Below are 17,165 nucleotides of genomic sequence, written 5' to 3' on the forward strand. Positions count from 1 at the left end.
ATCTACGTGTGAAGCGGAGTACATGGCAGCCTCGGAGGCAGCGCATGAAGCGATTTGGGTGAAGGAGTTCATCACCGACCTTGGAGTCATACCCAATGCGTCGGGGCCGATCAAACTCTTCTGTGACAACACTGGAGCTATTGCCCTTGCCAAGGAGCCCAGGTTTCACAAGAAGACCAGGCACATCAAGCGTCGTTTCAACTCCATCCGTGAAAATGTTCAAGATGGAGACATAGAGATTTGCAAAGTGCACACGGATCTGAATGTCGCAGATCCGCTGACTAAACCTCTCTCGCGTGCAAAACATGATCAACACCAGAACTCTATGGGTGTTCGATTCATCACAATGTAACTAGATTGGTGACTCTAGTGCAAGTGGCAGACTGTTGGAAATATGCCCTAGAGGCAATAATAAAGTATTATTATATTTCAATGTTCATGATAATTGTCTTTTGTTCATGCTATAACTGTATTATCCAGAAATCGTAATACACGTGTGAATACTTAGACCACAATATGTCCCTGGTGAGCCTCTAGTTGACTAGCTCGTTGTGATTAACAGATAGTCATGGTTTCCTGACTATGGACATTGGATGTCGTTGATAACGGGATCACATCATTAGGAGAATGATGTGATGGACAAGACCCAATCCTAAGCATAGCATAAAAGATCATGTAGTTCGTTTTGCTAGAGCTTTGCCAATGTCAAGTATCTCTTCCTTCGACCATGAGATCGTGTAACTCCCGGATACCGTAAGAGTGCCTTGGGTGTATCAAACGTCACAACGTAACTGGGTGACTATAAAGGTGCATTACAGGTATCTCCGAAAGTATCTGTTGGGTTGACACGGATCGAGACTGGGATTTGTCACTCCGCATGACGGAGAGGTATCTCTGGGCCCACTCGGTAATGCATCATCATAATGAGCTCAATGTGACCAAGGTGTTGGACACAGGATCATGCATTACGGTACGAGTAAAGTGACTTGCCGGTAACGAGACTGAACAAGGTATTGGGATACCGACGATCGAGTCTCGGGCAAGTAACGTACCGATTGACAAAGGGAATTGTATACAGGGTTTGATCGAATCCTCGACATCGTGGTTCATCCGATGACAACATCGAGGAGCATGTGGGAGCCATCATGGGTATCCAGATCCCGCTGTTGGTTATTGACCTGAGAGCGTCTCGGTCATGTCTGCATGTCTCCCGAACCCGTAGGGTCTACACACTTAAGGTTCGGTGACGCTAGGGTTATTAGGAAGACTAGTATGTGACTACCGAATGTTGTTCGGAGTCCCGGATGGGATCCCGGACGTCACAAGGAGCTCCGGAAGGGTCCGGAGGTAAAGATTTATATATGGGAAGTTGTCAAACGGGCACCGGGAAGTTTCGGGGTCATACCGGTATTGTACCGGGGCCACCGGAAGGGTTCCGGGGGTCCACCGGGAGGGGCCACCCCTCCCGGGGGACCACATGGGCTGCGTGGGGCAGGGAGCCAGCCCCTGGTGGGCTGGGCGCACCCCCTCCCTTGGGCCCTTGCGCCTAGGGTTGAGGGGGGAACCCTAGAGGGGGCGCCCCCTTGGCTTGGGGGGCAAGCCACCCTCTCCCCCTCTCCCCTTGGCCGCCGCCCCCCTCTAGATGGGATCTAGAGGGGTCGGCCCCCTTCTCCCTTCCCCCTATAAATAGAGGGGTGAGGGGAGGGCAGCCGCACCACCCAAAAAGGCGCAGCCCTCCCCTCCCCAACACCTCTCCTCCTCCGTTGTGTGCTCGGCGAAGCCCTGTCGGAGTACTGCTTCTCCACCATCACCACGCCGTCGTGCTGCCGGTGGAGCTGTCTTCCTCAACCTCTCCTTCCCCCTTGCTGGATCAAGAAGGAGGAGACGTCTCCCGTCCCGTACGTGTGTTGAACGCGGAGGTGCTGTCCGTTCAGCACTAGGACATCGGTGATCCGAATCACGTTCGAGTACGACTCCATCATCACCATCTCCTTGGCAAGCTTCCGCTCGTGATCTACAAGTGGTATGTAGATGCAAACTCTCTCCCTTGACTCGTTGCTTAGATGAACTCATAGATGGATCTTGGTGAAACCGTAGGAAAAATTTTAATTTTCTGCAACGTTCCCCAACAGGTACTACCGTGACCTCGCACGGTACTACCGCGTTTAGAGCAGTACTAATCTTTTAGTACCGCATGCAATGGCAGTTCTACCGTGGCTCACATCTATCGCATGCCAACTTTCTCGTATGCCTTCTATGTGTTTCTTGTGCTTTTTCGTGGCCTTTGCATTGATCCTTTCGCGTCTTTGGTGTTTTGCGTGTGTGTCTCAGGTGGTGGCTCTCGCCGGTCCAACCCTAGTCGTGACACTGGCTCCAAACGTTTGCGCAACCCAGGTGAAGTACCAAAGGGCTCGTCTGCCTCCAAGCGCAATGTCAAGCACTCAGCTAGCAAGCACAAGGAGCCCACTAAGGGCATGGATGAGATAGCCCAAGCTGATTATGTCCGTCTCAGGCAGCTTCACCCTTTTGTGCACCCGCGTGCCACTTTCAGAGGCTGTGAGCTGTTCTGGAACAAGCAACAGACCAACATCTATCTGGATGTCATCAAGAACAAGCAGAATACCTATGTGGAGGTGAAGTGGATTGACATGCATCACATGAGGAAGGACAAGTTTCGTGACTACGTTGGAGAGGCTCTGGACTTGGTGGAGCAGTTTGGCATTGAGCATGTGTTAACCTTCCACCTCGACTATGACCCTGAGCTTATCTGTCAGTTCTTTGCCTTAGTCTACTTTCACTCTGATGAGGAACGGAGGATGACCTGGATGACCAATGGCCGTAAGCTGTCTGCTACCTGGAAGGAGTTCATGGATCTCCTCCAGGTTCCTGATGATGGGCTCGACTCTCCAGTGGGTGTTCGCCCCCATGCCAATGCTGAGTCTGCCAGCAAGGACAGGCTTGCCCCATTCATGGTTGAGAAGGCGCTCGCCAATGGCAAGACAACTTTGGTGCTCAACCCCTTCCTGGATATCATGTATCGCATCTTCCGCAACTCCTTGTTCCCTCGCATCGGTGACAAAGACAAGGTTCATGCCTATATGGTGGACATGATGCTCATCTGCGAGGAGGCTCGTTCGTCTCAGTCTCAGCCACTTGATGTCTCACACATCATGTGGTGTGAGCTCCGGTTTGCAGTGTTCAAGCGCAAGGTGCCTATCTATGGGCCCTATCTGTTTCTGCTGATTTCAAAGACTTGGGAGAAGATGTTCCCTGATGAGGAGTTTCTTGCTCCAGACAGGGTTCGCCATGAGCCCATCTGCCTGCGTATCAAATCCAACTGGGCCAACACCACTACTCGTGCCAAGGCATCTGCTGCTAGGGCTGCTGTTGATGAGGAGGATGCTGGCGCCGAGGATGTTGCTGAGGGCCGTGCTGCTAGGCCTTCCCAGAGTGCCGCTATGCCATCATGGGCCAAGAAGCTGAAGGACAAGATGAAGACTCTTTTCTGCATGCAAGCCAAGGGGCAGTACAGGACTCACGTGGCGTCCAAGGAGAGTTGTCGCCGGGACAACAATATCTTGCAGCTCTATGGTGAGGCAGTGTCTGGTGGGTCTGAGAAGCACATCACTCCAGAGGCAGAGTGGATGGAGAAGCAGGGCTACAGGTGGACTGAGTCTGAGGAGGATGTCGAGGAGAACATCCATGCTGCCGAGGAGACCGACGGAGAGGCTTGGGACGAGTTCTCTGCTTGAGCCACCTCTTGTGTGTAGGTGTCCTCTCTGCCTTTTTGGCGTCTCGATGCCAAAGGGGGAGAGAGTGTAGGGATTTGCGAGTGTGTCGTGTGTTTGCTGCTTTCTCGTTTGAACTATTTGCTGCTTTCTCGTTTGAACCTCGGTAGCTTTACTTCATATGGTGTAAGACATATGCACTCTATCTATCCTAGCGAGCTTGTGTTACATTGTGTTATCTTTATGCTATGCTATGCTTATTATCATGCCTTGGTCTCTAAAATATAGGGAGAGTGTTGATCCTAGTCTGTGTGCTATGCAGTCCAAAGCATTCATCCAAAGTGCACACATCTAGGGGGATCCCGTCTATATTTTAGAGCGGTGGGGTTTGCCCCTGTTCTAAATTATCTTATCTATATGCAAATCCCGTGTTGTCATCAATCCACCAAAAAGGGGGAGATTGTAAGGGCATATTTATCCCTCAGGTGTTTTGGTGATTGATGACAATACATTTGCGGACTAATCATGTGCCTTGAGTTTCTCAGATACTTCATCTCTAGGCATGAGACGATTCGGTGCCCCTCGGAGACTATTGAAGTCGGCATTGTTCTACGTTTCTCTTTGGTGGATTTGAGTCGTAGGAGAGCCATACTATTAAGAGGGGGTCCGCGTCGGAAAGGTTTGGGTGGAATCAACACGTACACTCGTTCCTCCTTTCCCTGCATTTTGGAGCTTCCCTTTGTTATCTAGGTTGTGCGGAAATTTGACGACTACTGCTGTACTTGCGGTAGTACCGCAAGTACACGTGGTAGTACCGCTGTGTGTCACGGTAGTACCGCTCATCTGGAGCGGTAGTACCGCGGCTCCCAGGCCTTGTGCCGCTCTGGTGCGGTAGTAGGGGAGGATGTAATTTTTCACATCCGCGCCCCCCACGGTAGTACCGCTCGTCCAACACGGTAGTACCGCGGGGGCCCACGGTAGTACCGCTCCCTAGGAGTCATAGTACCGTGGCCCTCCTACCTAGTACCGCAGTGTCGCGGTAGTAGGCGCGGATGTAATTTTTTACATCCGCGCCCGCACGGTAGTACCGCACCTCGTGAGCGGTAGTACCGCGTCGGATTTTTGTACCACCTCAGTTTCAGCGGAAGTAGGCACGGATGTAATTTATCTCATCTGCGCCCTTCCCAGGCCGTGACTTTCCTGCCTAGCGGTAGTACCGCAAGTGGGTGCGGTAGTACCGCGCAAGCGGTAGTACTGCCCCCTTGTCAGGCTAGTTCCGGCCTGTGCTGCTGTCGCGGTAGTACTGTGGTCAGCCACGGTAGTACCGCACAGCCTCGCGGTAGTACCGCGCCCCTGGAGCGGTAGTACCGCGTGTCGCGGGCTGAACTTGTGGATAAGGGTTGGATTCTTTCCACAACTATATAAGGGGTGTCTTCTACCTCTAGTTCACTACCTCTTCCATCTCTAAGCTCCATTGTTGCTCCAAGCTCCATTTTCACTCGATCTCTCTCCCTAGCCAATCAAACTTGTTGATTTGCTCGGGATTGGGTGACAAGTGCCCGATCTACACTTCCACCACAGGATATTTGATTCCCCCCACTTATCCCTTGCGGATCTTGTTACTCTTGGGTGTTGAGCACCCTAGACGGTTGAGGTCACCTCGAAGCCATACTCCATTGTGGTGAAGCTTCGCGGGATTATTGGGAGCCTCCAAGTGTTGTGGAGATAGCCCCAATCTTGTTTGTAAAGGTCCGGTTGCCGCCTTCAAGGGCTCCAATAGTGGAATCACGGCATCTCGCATTGTGTGAGGGCGTGAGGAGATTACGGTGGCCCTAGTGGCTTCTTGGGGAGCATTGTGCCTCCACACCGCTCTAACGAAGACGTACTTCCCCTTAAAAGGAAGGAACTTCGGTAACACATCCTCGTCTCCACCGGCTCCACTCTTGGTTATCTTATCCCTTTATTTTTGCAAGCTTACTTGTGCTATATCCATTGCTTGCTTGTGTGCTCATTGTCTTTGCATCATATAGGTTGTCCACGTAGTTGCACATCTAGACAACCTATTTCATTGCAAGGTTTAAATTGTTAAAGAAAAGTCTAAAAATTGTTAGTTGCCTATTCACCCCCCCCCCTCTAGTCAACCATATCGATCCTTTCAGATGTGAAGTTGGCGGCTTCACCACGCTTTCCTCCTTTGCTGGCCGGTCTGCGGGCTTCCTCCGGACATCCTGCTCGGCTGGTTGGCGGAGCAATGGCGATGAAAGCTCTGGGTCGGGGGAAACCCTTGACCGGCGATGCCGGTCACGATGTTGGCGATGCTCGCGGCACCGTTCTCCCTCTGGTGGGCGACATCGAGACCCTCTCCTCGTCTCCACCCCATGGTCCCGGGCGAAAGCCTAAAATCTCTTGATTGGGCGGCGACGGCGCATCGGCGTCGTTTTCTTCTTGAAGACGCTGCCTTGGGAGTCCAGGATGGTCAGGGGATCGGCGCGGTGGTGGTTTTCCCGTTTCTGTCGTGTCCCTGCTCGGCAATGGCGATGGGCTTCTTGGTCTTGGCTGGTGACGTGCGTGATGTATGGGTTCCTGTGAGAGGTGAGGTGGCCAGGGCTCGTCCTCTCCCCGGTAACATGTTGGCCAGTCCATCCGTGCTCAGGAGTGAGCTGTTCTGCCTCCTGACGGGTCGGCGTCCTTCGATCCAGGACGAGAGGGCAGGGGTGCCCTCTTCGGAGGCAGCGGCGAAAGTAGGACAACAGGGTTGGCCCTTGGGAGTTGATGGAGCGTGGCCTCCCTCCGGTGGCGAATTGCTCCCTTGTCGCAGTTGCGTCGATGGCATGATCGAAGGCCGTCGCTTGTTGTTCCGTAGTGTTTGTACCCTTGTCGATTTTGTTTTCTCTTCTTTTCCTTCTTTGTTGTGGTGATGGCTGTAATGTGTGGTTGGTGCTTTATATATAAAGCGGGGCGAAAGCCTTTTTCGGTAAACAAATTGGACCCCGATAAAATCCGAACGTACGGATTTTAAGCATTTCATTCCGAACATTTTTACATGGCAACTTTAGTTGACGCTAGGTGGCAACTTTACTTGTTAAGACATCGCAACTTTGTCCCAGTTCGTTTTTTTTTCAGAAAATTGCAATGTTCGCCAACCTCACGTGAACTAAAGTTGCCATAAAAACGTTCGGATTTCCATGCTTAAAATCCGAACATTAGAGATTTATCATTGCCGAACAAATTTTGGGTCAGTTGACTGACCCAAAATCTCCGCGTCAGCGAGAGCGGCAGCCACACCCGCCTCCTTTTCTCCTTCCCCTTCCTCTACTTTTCACCGTGCCATGGCCACGGTGGCGAGCTAGCTAGCCGCACCGCGCCTACTTAAGCCCCCTCTCGGCGTCCGCACCTAGCCCCTAGGGTTTCTCTCTCCATCCTCCGCCGCCGCCAGGGGAGAAAACTCCCCCAGATCCGTCGCTTCCGCCGCTTCCTGAGCGCGCCTGAGAGCGCGTCCACGTCGCCGGCGCGCACTCCGGCCACCTCCGCCTCGCCAACGTCGTCCGTCTTCCTCCACGACGTCGACTACGTCCCTGTCGTCCTCTTCCTCGCCTGGGATCGTCAAGTCTGGCTACCTCCCCGTCGTCCTCTTCCTCCCCTGCTTCGCGGACAGCAGCCCCGCCAGGTTCAGAGCTCATCCGCGTCGCCGCAGGCTCGTCTCCGTCGACCCCGTCGTGTCCTAGGGTGAGCTGGGTAACGGACCTCCCTATCCCATCCATTCCATGGCGTGTAGGCACCCGTACGACTCGCCCGATCTGTGTCTTTGACGCGCTCGCAGTGCTCCAGCGAAGCCTGAAGATTATGTTGTGCGTATCTTTGCTGTAGCGCACCCGCGCGTCCCCATGATCCGGTTCTATCCTAGCCGCGTTCTCCTCGCTGTGCTGGACTCACCCGCGCAACCGCTCTCGCAGTGCAGCATCCCCGTGCGAGCACCAGGCCTTGCCTAGCCCCATGCCTTAGCCACCGAGGCGAGCACGAGCTCGTCCTCGGGAGGGCCCGTACGCGCACGTTCCTTTGCTTCTCTGCTTGCACGCGTGCGACCTTACCCCCATTCCGCACGCCAGCCGGTGCTCTGCAGCTGCAGAAGTCGCCGCCGTTGCTTGCCGTCGACGCCGGAACTCTGCTGCGCGTTCATGGCGTTTCCAGGACCGGGACTCTCTCTGTTCAAAGGGTGATGAACCCCTTCTTGATCAAGTCGGGCTTGTAGCCCACTAGTTGCTCCCGCTCGCTCTGATTCAGTAGGTCTCGGGTTCGAGTCCCAGGCTCTACATAGTTTGTTGTGTCCTTTTTATTCTGCATTGTGACACTGACGCATCAACCCCACTGTCATACACACACCCTCTTAGGCCCACTGTCATACACACACGCACACAGCTGCCTCCCTTTCCTTATTTTGTTCCTATTACCCCGCGCTTTCCGTTTATGGAAAGTGCCCATTTTCCATTTTGCGCAGATCCAAATCTGGACATTCCAGATTAGGCAATTTCCTTTTCTATCTATTTCCAGTTCGGGCAGTTTCTCAAATATGCATTTTATGGGTATTTTTCTACAGTAACCCCAACATATTATATATGTTTTTGGGCTAGAAAATCCAATGAATCCAGTAGTGGCATTAGTTTCTGCATTTGAGCAAGTTTGCACACATGTCATTTTACATCATGTTGCTGTTTTGTCTTTTATGTGCATATTTATGCAAATATGCTATGGGGTAGTTTTGCACATGAACATGCTCTTCATCATGCCTACTTGCTGCTGGAATTAAGCTTATGCCATGATATGTTTTATTTTGAGTTAAACAAGCTTGCAAACATGCTATCTTGAATCTGTTTCTGCCATGCCATTAAATTTTACCAAGTCTGGGTCTGTTTATGTCACTTGCCATGTTTGCATTGACGCTATCATTATTTCTGTAGATATTTGGAGCATGTTCACTAAGTGAGTTTTGTTAAGTGCATGTAGTACTAGCATGCCATGCTCTTGCTTGCCATGATATATTGTTGTAGCATATTTAAACCTTGCACATAAGTTGTTATGTTGCTATTTTTCAACAGATTGCATTGCATTTTGTTTTGCTTGTCATTTTCAAACCGTGCATCCGTTTCCGGTGATCTTCATATCAATTTCATTCGAAATCTCCCAACCTATCCAGTGGCATGCTTGGGTTACCAAGATTGTGCCATGTTTATCGTTTCTCCTTCCGTCTCGTTTGCACCCCTTCCGAAGCACCTCGTATGCATTGCACCTCATATCTTGCATTCCATGCCATGTCTTGCATCATGTTGCTTGCGCATTGCATCGTAATTGATTGTTGTTCCATTGCTTGTGTTCTTGCTTTGGGTAGAGCCGGGAGACGAGTTCGTGTATGAGGAACCTGTTGAGTACGCTAACGAGGAGCAAGCTTTCAACAACTCTGAGAACTTTGCAGGCAAGATGACCGTTACCCCCGATATCACTTCTATCTTTGCTTGCTAGTTGCTTTGTTCTATCGTTATGCTGCGCTACCTATCACTTGTTTACCATGCCTCCCATATTGCCATGTCAAGCCTCTAACCCACCTTCCTAGCAAACCGTTGTTTGGCTAAGTTATCGCTTTTGCTCAGCCCCTCTTATAGCGTTGTTAGTTGCAGGTGAAGTTGAAGATTGCTCCATGTTGGAACATGATTATGTTGGGATATCACAATATCTCTTATTTTAATTAATGCATCTATATACTTGGTAAAGGGTGGAAGGTTCGGCCTTATGCCTGATGTTTTGTTCCACTCTTGCCGCCTTAGTTTCCGTCATACCGGTGTTATGTTCCTTGATTTTGCATTCCTCACGCGGTCGGGTTTATGGGAACCCCTTGACAGTTCGCCTTGAATAAAACTCCTCCAGCAAGGCCCAACATTGGTTTTACATTTGCCTAACAACCTACTAACTTTCCTTTGGGTTTTCGCGAGCCCGAGGGTCATCTTTATTTTAACCCCCCTCCCCCCAGGCCAGTGCTCCTCTAAGTGTTGGTCCGAACCGAGTAGACTGCGGGGCCATCTTGGGGAACTTGAGGGTTGGTTTTACTCGTAGGATGTCTCATCCGGTGTGCCCTGAGAACGAGATATGTGCAGCTCCTATTGGGATTGCTGGTCTTGTTTTACCATTGTCGAAATGTCTTCTAACCAGGATTCCGAGACTGATCGGGTCCTCCCGGGAGAAGGAATATCCTTCGCTGATCGTGAGAGCTTGTGATGGGCTAAGTTGCGACACCCCTGTAGGGTATAAACTTTCGAGAGCCGTGCCCGTGGTTATGTTGCAGATGGGAATTTGTTAATATCCGGTTGTAGAGAATTTGACACTTGACTTAATTAAAATGCATCAACCGCGTGTGTAGCCGTGATGGTCTCTTTTCGGCGGAGTCCGGGAAGTGAACACGGCTTGGGTTATGATTGAACGTAAGTAGTTTCAGGATCACTTCTTTATCACTTCTAGCTTCACGACCGTTGCGTAGCTTCTCATCTTACTCTTATTTGCGTATGTTAGCCACCATATTTGCTTAGCGCTTGCTGCAACTCCACCTCATTACCACATCTTACCCATAAGCTTAAATAGTCTTGATCTTGCGGATTTTGAGATTGCTGAGTCCTCGTGACTCACAAGATACTACCAAAACAGGTGCCGATGATACTAGTGCAGGCGATGCTACCGAACTCAAGTGGGAGTTCGACGAGGTCCTTGGCCGCTACTACGTGTCTTTTCCTGATGATCAGTAGTGGAGCCCAGTTGGGACGATCGGGGATCTAACATTTGGGGTTATCTTTCTTTTCATTTGGATTTGTCTGTAGTCGAACTATGTGTGTATATTGGATGATGTATGATTAAGTATTGTGTGAAGTTGCAATTGTAAGCCAACTGTATTTATCCCTTTCTTGTTCATTACATGGGATTGTGTGAAGATGACCCTTCTTGCGATAAAACCACAATGCGGTTATGCCTCTAAATCGTGCCCCGACGTCGCATCGTGGGCGTTACAAGTTGGTAGCACTTGCGTGAACCGGATTGAAACAAATTTTGGGTCAGTCAGCTGACTCAAAATCTTATTTCAGTCAACTGACAGACAGCCGGTCGCATACCTGGCCATGGGCAGCCCGGCCCAAACGACCCAACCCAACCCGACCTTGCCCACGGGCAAGGCATGCGCCTAGATTTTGAGCCTGGTGGCCAGGCAAGGCCAGGCCCGTCATTTCTGCAGTTTAAGGAAGAGGCCCGGCCCAAGGCCCAACGGGTTTTGCATGATGGGCCTGGCTTGGGCTTAATATTTAGGCCCGACAGCCAGGCCACACTCGGGCCTAGGTTTTCTATGTCAGGCTTTGGTAGGCCCCGCCCGGTAGATGCCCAGGTATATCAGGGACTGGCATGAGATGCAGGCTAAATGGGAAAATATACAGGCTAAATGGTAAAATATTTCAACATCAAGGGCTTATTTGGGTTGGAAATCATGACAATACCCACCATTTCTGTACAAACTGTTCCACAGAAACTTATTTCTACCATCAATCAGATACACCGTATCACACTTTCAGGTCAAATGCCAAGAGCAGGGCTAGCAAACTGAAACAAGAGTCTGTGTCTACAGTTCCCGTGGCCACACCAGTATAATTTTGGTCCAAAACATTGCAGGGATCTTGCTTACAAGTTCGTCTTTGGCTTGGATGGCGGGCTCACGCGCCTGGTCAAGGTCCGCATCGTCACAAACTCCTCCGCTGCAGAAGGGTGGATCCCGACCTGCAAAGCCAGCCAACAGGGTACAGTTAAAATCTGAAAAAACACTTGAGATCTGGAGACCTCGGTTCTCATGTGAATGCAATCTCTTTCGACTTACGGTGCTGTCGAAGGTCGCCTTGGTAGCTCCAGCCTTGAGCGCAACAGCAATGCCCTGCATTTTTGTCGTGTGTAGAAGCTCAGGTATAGAATACATCAAACAAACAACAGAAAAAAAATCACCTTAAAAAGAAAAGAAAGAAGACGAGAACTTCAAATATGTGTACCTGCATAATTTCAGCTGCATCTGGTCCACACATGGCTGCACCGAGTACCTTATCGGTCTCAGCATCGACCACCAGTTTCATGGTAGACTTCTCCACGCGTCTTTAAGATTAATAAAAAAGAAACAAAATCAGAAACCTTCCCCACGAGAACAAGGAACTTAGTATCAAACAGAATGTTGATACAATGCAGTGGTGCACAAACCAGTGAAAACACCGAGATAGCTCTTAATGAGCACAAAAGGGGAAAAGAGAAACTACTGTGTACTCCCTCCGTTCCGATTTACTCGTCATGGTTTTAGTTCAAATTTGAACTAAAACCACGACGAGTAAATCGGAATGGAGGGAGTAACAGATAATCTCATGATACATAAGATACTTACTTGGATATGCTGTTCTTCATTGGGTTGAAACTTGATGTGTAAACAAGAAGATCATTCTTGGCTTCCGCCAAAGCCTCTTGTTCGCTCAGACCGACGACAGATAGTGGTGGAATGCTAATTTCACAAAAGCATAATCTCACATTATAACACTTTGAGGGGATGATAGTGCAATAAAGTAGCACATTTCAAAAAACATAGAAGCGTGGTAGTCTAGCAGAGGTTTTTAGGGGTAAATGACAGCATGTTTCATTGACGCAAAAGGAGCTATCCTGTCATTCTACTCTTTAACTGTAGTGACACGAACAAAATACAGAACCACATGTTTCTCAGAGAAAAGCTTGAAACAAATTGCTAAATCTAAGTACAAAATAGGTAATTTAAACTAAATTAAGGTAATCACTTACCAGAAAACAGCACAAGGTACATCTTTATAATCAGGCTTAACTGTCTGGCCACCAAACACAGTTTTCTGTAACGAAAAGATGGGGAAGAATAAATAGAGCTGATTTTAAACACAAAGACAACAAGCAGAACGAACAGAACCAGTTACTGTGAAGGGATTACAAACAACAGCTATCACTTACAGCGAAGCAAGTAGCCTCCATCAGAGCAACAGGTGTTAGGTTAATCCGATTCGTTACATCACCCACAGCCCATATACTTGGAACTGATGTACGGGAGTATTCATCAACCTAAACAGACATGAAGCCAAAATTAACAACTATATTATTCAGGGTGCCAAAATTATATACTATCCAGAAATTAAATAGCAAATCCAGTGCATAATATGGACACAGACCCAATCAACCTAAACAGACGTGAAAATCGTATTATTCAGAATGCCTGAAGCACACAATGCATAAACTAATAGCATAACTGAAGTGCAGAATATGGACGCAGACCCAAGTTCACAGGTGGGTTTGTCAGGGTAGAGATATGAGAAGTAAATATTGTTTCGGATTGCCAAGAGTATACAATGCAGAAATTAATAGCATGCCCAGTGCATAATATGGACACAAGACCCGAGTTCACAAGTGGTTTTGTCAGGGCAGAAACAGAAATATGAGAAGTAAATTTCCAATGTACTCCTATAAGAGTATATAATATCAACTAGGAGGTACAAAAAGGGTGAATAAAGAAAGAAGATAAACCTTGATGGCTCCTATTTGATCAACCTCAACACCAACAGCTTCCAGGTTCAGCCTATTGGAGTTCGGCGCACGACCTGCACAAGTTAAAAACCAGGCATAAGAATAATTCTGAACTTGCATATTCAATGCAAAATAAATATTACATTCTAAACAGAGCAAGGAAACCAGAAGTGTCTGATTCTTCCACATCCAGCCACAACAGATTAATATGTGACAACAAATAAGTGGATAGTTATCTTTTTAAAATATAAATCAGTACAAGTTTCAGAAAACAGTATATTTTTTGCTCTACAGACACAAGTAACCAGGAGGTGTCGGGTTGTCCCTTTATTGATTGCATGATGTGCAAGTGCTTAAATGGAACAGATAAACTTAGTGTCAAAACAAACAAACAAAACATGGTAATTACCTGTAGCAAAAAGAACAACATCTGCAATGAGCTCATCCCCCTTATCTGTCACAACTTTAATGCCATCGGCTGTTTTACTCAACTGGTTTACATAAATGAAATTGATCAAGACAAACTGCACCCTGAACATAAGGAAAGCGAACTGAACTTTATGAATTTAGCATAAATCACCTCGGTCAAATTTGTCCCTGGATGCAATCGGATTCCCCTTCCTTCAAGGTTACTTGCAACAACTGTTCTCATCTCATCATCAAAACCCCTACAAGTGGCAGTGTATTGTTACGTTCACCTTTCTGTCAGATACTAATGTTTGGAGAACTCCACGACGTGAAATATATAAGAATTTAGAATACTAAATGCCAATGGCATAATTTATTTTTACGCAGACATGTTCTAAAATTATAATCAGAGCAAGGGTTTGGGTTCTACTAGAGTCTGCAACAACCTGGGTAGTAACTACTGGCATGAAGATGTCCAAACATCACGGCACAGGGATTGGGGAGCAGACCATAGGGTTGGGAGGATGAATAAGGGAGATGATAGATTGATAAGTTTTTCTCTTATTTCTTGACTGATTATGGGTACATATGTTGTCCCTTATATAGGAGGACTACTTGACCATAAGTGATAACTTGAAGGAGACCAATCCAAGCTCTAACTCTAATCTTCTCTTTCCTATTTAAACAATTCTATTTCCTGTTTAAATAAAATTCTATTTCTATTTAGATATACTTCCTAATGCAATCCATGCACATAACAGGTTCCAAACAATTTGAACAATGTCAATCACTACTTAATGGAAAAGCTAAAAATCACACCATCCACTTTTCAGTATAATGCTAAACCACACAAAAATACATTGCTTGGGTGCCTTTTTACTTTCAGGTGCAAGCGGAACATCATAATGGTCTAGGAAACTAAACTGAGTGCCTTAAGAAAACAAGTGACACTGCAGCTAAAAAAACGGGCCAATATCGACTTCAGGCACATGCTAGTGTGACATGACATCTCTAACTGCACAAACTACATGAAAATTCTTGTGAATTTATGCAGTATATTATTTGGGTAAAGGACCAGAAATTTTGTGCAGTGCCCATGGTGACAGCAGATCAACCTACATACCTTAGAGGAAGTTCTTTCCTATAAAATAGATCTACTTCAGCACCCAACCCCTTCCAGATAGAAGCAAATTCAACAGCAATATATCTGCAATGACGCGGTTGGTTAGGAAGAATTGGTAATAAAAAATAATAACAGTATGGTACAGGGTACTTAAATAAATCTAGAACCATACCCGCCACCAAGAATCACAGCACGTTTCGGTAGCTCCTCCAAACTTAAAGCCTCATCTGAAGTAATAGCCAGCTCCTGCAATTGAATATCCCCATTGGTGTAGGGCAGAATGATCATGAAGAATACAGAAATAAGTGAAATGTAAAAAAAAAAAAAATCTCGATAACCCAAAGGCAGACGGAGATGGCTAAGTAAGCATGTTCCAAACCAAAAGAATTATTCATGTGAAGCACTAATGAGAATACAATCACAATGAGTACATCACATGGTCGAAAATTAAACATTCTGAAACCACAGAAACACAGGCAGAGGAAGACAGAGGAGCTAAGAAAACATGTTAGCACTAACACCACCCAGTAATAGATGTAACATAAAAAAATTCTCAAGGGGAACTTCCCAAACCTTTCCAGGAATGTCGACCAGAGTTGCCCGGCTACCAGTTGCAATCAATATGTGCTTGGTCGTGTGCCTTTGCTTTGAACCATCTGGCTGGGTGACTTCAACGGTATGAGCATCAACTATACTCCCTGCCCCTTCGATCATCGTCACGCCAGAACCACCAAGGATTCTCTTGTACACTCCGTTTAATCTCACAATTTCTTGAGTCTGCAGGACAAAGAATCATGATCTTGGGTCACAGGCACCTATACTAGTGCCCAGTATGAACGATGAATGTGCTCAGCCAAGGTGATGTGTATGTGCCTGACCTTGTTTTCCAGCAACTTTTTCCAGTTGTAGTTGATGTCGCCGTTGATCTCCCACCCGAATTGCTTGGCGTCCTGCACTCGTCACACAGGTTATGAAAATAAGCACACCAGAACACTGCTCCCAATGTAGATTACACAAGTTAAAGAGTAAAAGAATAATTGGATTTGATGCCAGCAGCTACAATAGTTTGGCTATAGCCTAAGGATGGTGGTTGTGCGGCAACATCTGACAGTTTGGTCAACTGAGGAGGTGATACTGTTTTTTTTTAGGCAAAGTAATAGCAGTACTATTTTTTAACATACTTCACAGGACAACAACAGCTACTAGCTTGCATAAGACCACTTACATCGAATTCCCCCCGGAAAGATGCCCCGTAGACGAGAATCTTCTTCGGGACACAGCCACGTATGACGCACCTAAACGCAGCGAGCACACACAGATAACAGATTCAGAGGGCAATTCCAGCAAGAAAAATGCAGAGGAGGCAGGTAATTCGGGATTGTGCTTACGTTCCGCCGTGTCCTCCCAGCCACTCGGAGCTGATGGGGTGGAACGGGAGCTCGCAGATCGCAACCTGAAGAAAACCACCTCAGAATCTCAGCTGGATAACGAACAGCGGGATGCGGGGGGATGAGGAGGGGAAACAAGCAAGCGGAGGGAGGGGGCGCGCAGACCTTGGCCCCGAATCCCGCGGCGGTGCGGGAGCCGCGGACGCCGCCGCTGCCGGCGCCGATGACGAAGAGGTCGTAGTCGTAGCTCCCCTCGCCCCCGCCGCCGTCGGCGTCGGCGACGGCGGGCGCCTCCCCGTCCTTGAGCATCTTCCGCGCCATGGTCTGCACAAAACCCTAGGTCGACGACGGCCTGGGTGGACGGATGGATCCCGGAGCGGAGGAGAGCAGGTGGGGGCGGCTAGGCTACGCTGGCTGCTACGGGATTAGAGGATGGACGGATGGATCTTATTATACGGAGGGGAGGAGGAGGAAGAATGATCGGAAACTTGTCCCCTCGGGCTTAAATTCGTTCCCGGACGGGAGACGTGGAGCCGGCCCGCTTCGCGACTTCCGCGTCGCTCGCCACCGGTCCTCCACGGCTCCACGGGATCGTACTGTTTTCAGAGCATCAGACGCCGCTTATGTTAGCCAAATCAGCATCTCAACTTCTCAAGTAGTGGCAGACAGTTTTAAGGGAAAAGAAAAAAACGTCTAAACTGAGTGCCTAATGATCGCGCGTGTTTACATCAGCAGTGACAACTCGGGCGAGAGAGGCATCAGCGATGACATAGTAGCCATCCTCTCGGATCTCCTGCGGGGGTGACGTGTTCAGACGGGCGGTCAAGTGAAGGGACGACCTCGAGTGTCGTACTCGAACCAAGACAGCATTTAAAAAAAAACATACATCTATTTTTTTTTAGAATATGCATGAGTGTGTATATCATG

General features: G+C 48.3%; 1 protein-coding gene across 1 annotated transcript; it reads right to left on the bottom strand.

The window, feature by feature from the left end:
- Positions 1-11,190: 11,190 nt before the first annotated feature.
- Positions 11,191-16,804, bottom strand: LOC119324239 (glutathione reductase, cytosolic-like). Its single transcript, XM_037598002.1, has 16 exons — positions 16,404-16,804; positions 16,239-16,303; positions 16,076-16,145; positions 15,729-15,800; positions 15,424-15,627; positions 15,023-15,096; positions 14,851-14,934; positions 13,900-13,987; positions 13,729-13,810; positions 13,320-13,393; positions 12,753-12,860; positions 12,573-12,637; positions 12,169-12,282; positions 11,789-11,888; positions 11,623-11,676; positions 11,191-11,525 (listed from the first exon to the last, which is right to left on the bottom strand). The coding sequence occupies exons 1-16, from the start codon at positions 16,557-16,559 to the stop codon at positions 11,430-11,432; spliced, it is 1,506 nt and encodes a 501-aa protein (XP_037453899.1). The 5' UTR covers positions 16,560-16,804; the 3' UTR covers positions 11,191-11,429.
- Positions 16,805-17,165: the final 361 nt, after the last annotated feature.

The sequence above is a fragment of the Triticum dicoccoides genome, chromosome 6B (genome assembly GCF_002162155.2).
Source record: "Triticum dicoccoides isolate Atlit2015 ecotype Zavitan chromosome 6B, WEW_v2.0, whole genome shotgun sequence".
In the NCBI taxonomy this organism is placed as follows: Eukaryota; Viridiplantae; Streptophyta; class Magnoliopsida; order Poales; family Poaceae; genus Triticum; species Triticum dicoccoides.

Bases quoted from the DNA above. Each gene is read 5' to 3' on its own strand.
- LOC119324239 (XM_037598002.1), bottom strand. From the start codon at position 16,559: ATGGCGCGGAAGATGCTCAAGGACGGGGAGGCGCCCGCCGTCGCCGAC. The intron at 12,638-12,752 runs GTAAGTGATAGC...TTTTCGTTACAG, and splicing joins TGGAGGCTACTTGCTTCGCT to AAAACTGTGTTTGGTGGCCA. The intron at 11,677-11,788 runs GTACACATATTT...ACAAAAATGCAG, and splicing joins ATGCAGCTGAAATTATGCAG to GGCATTGCTGTTGCGCTCAA.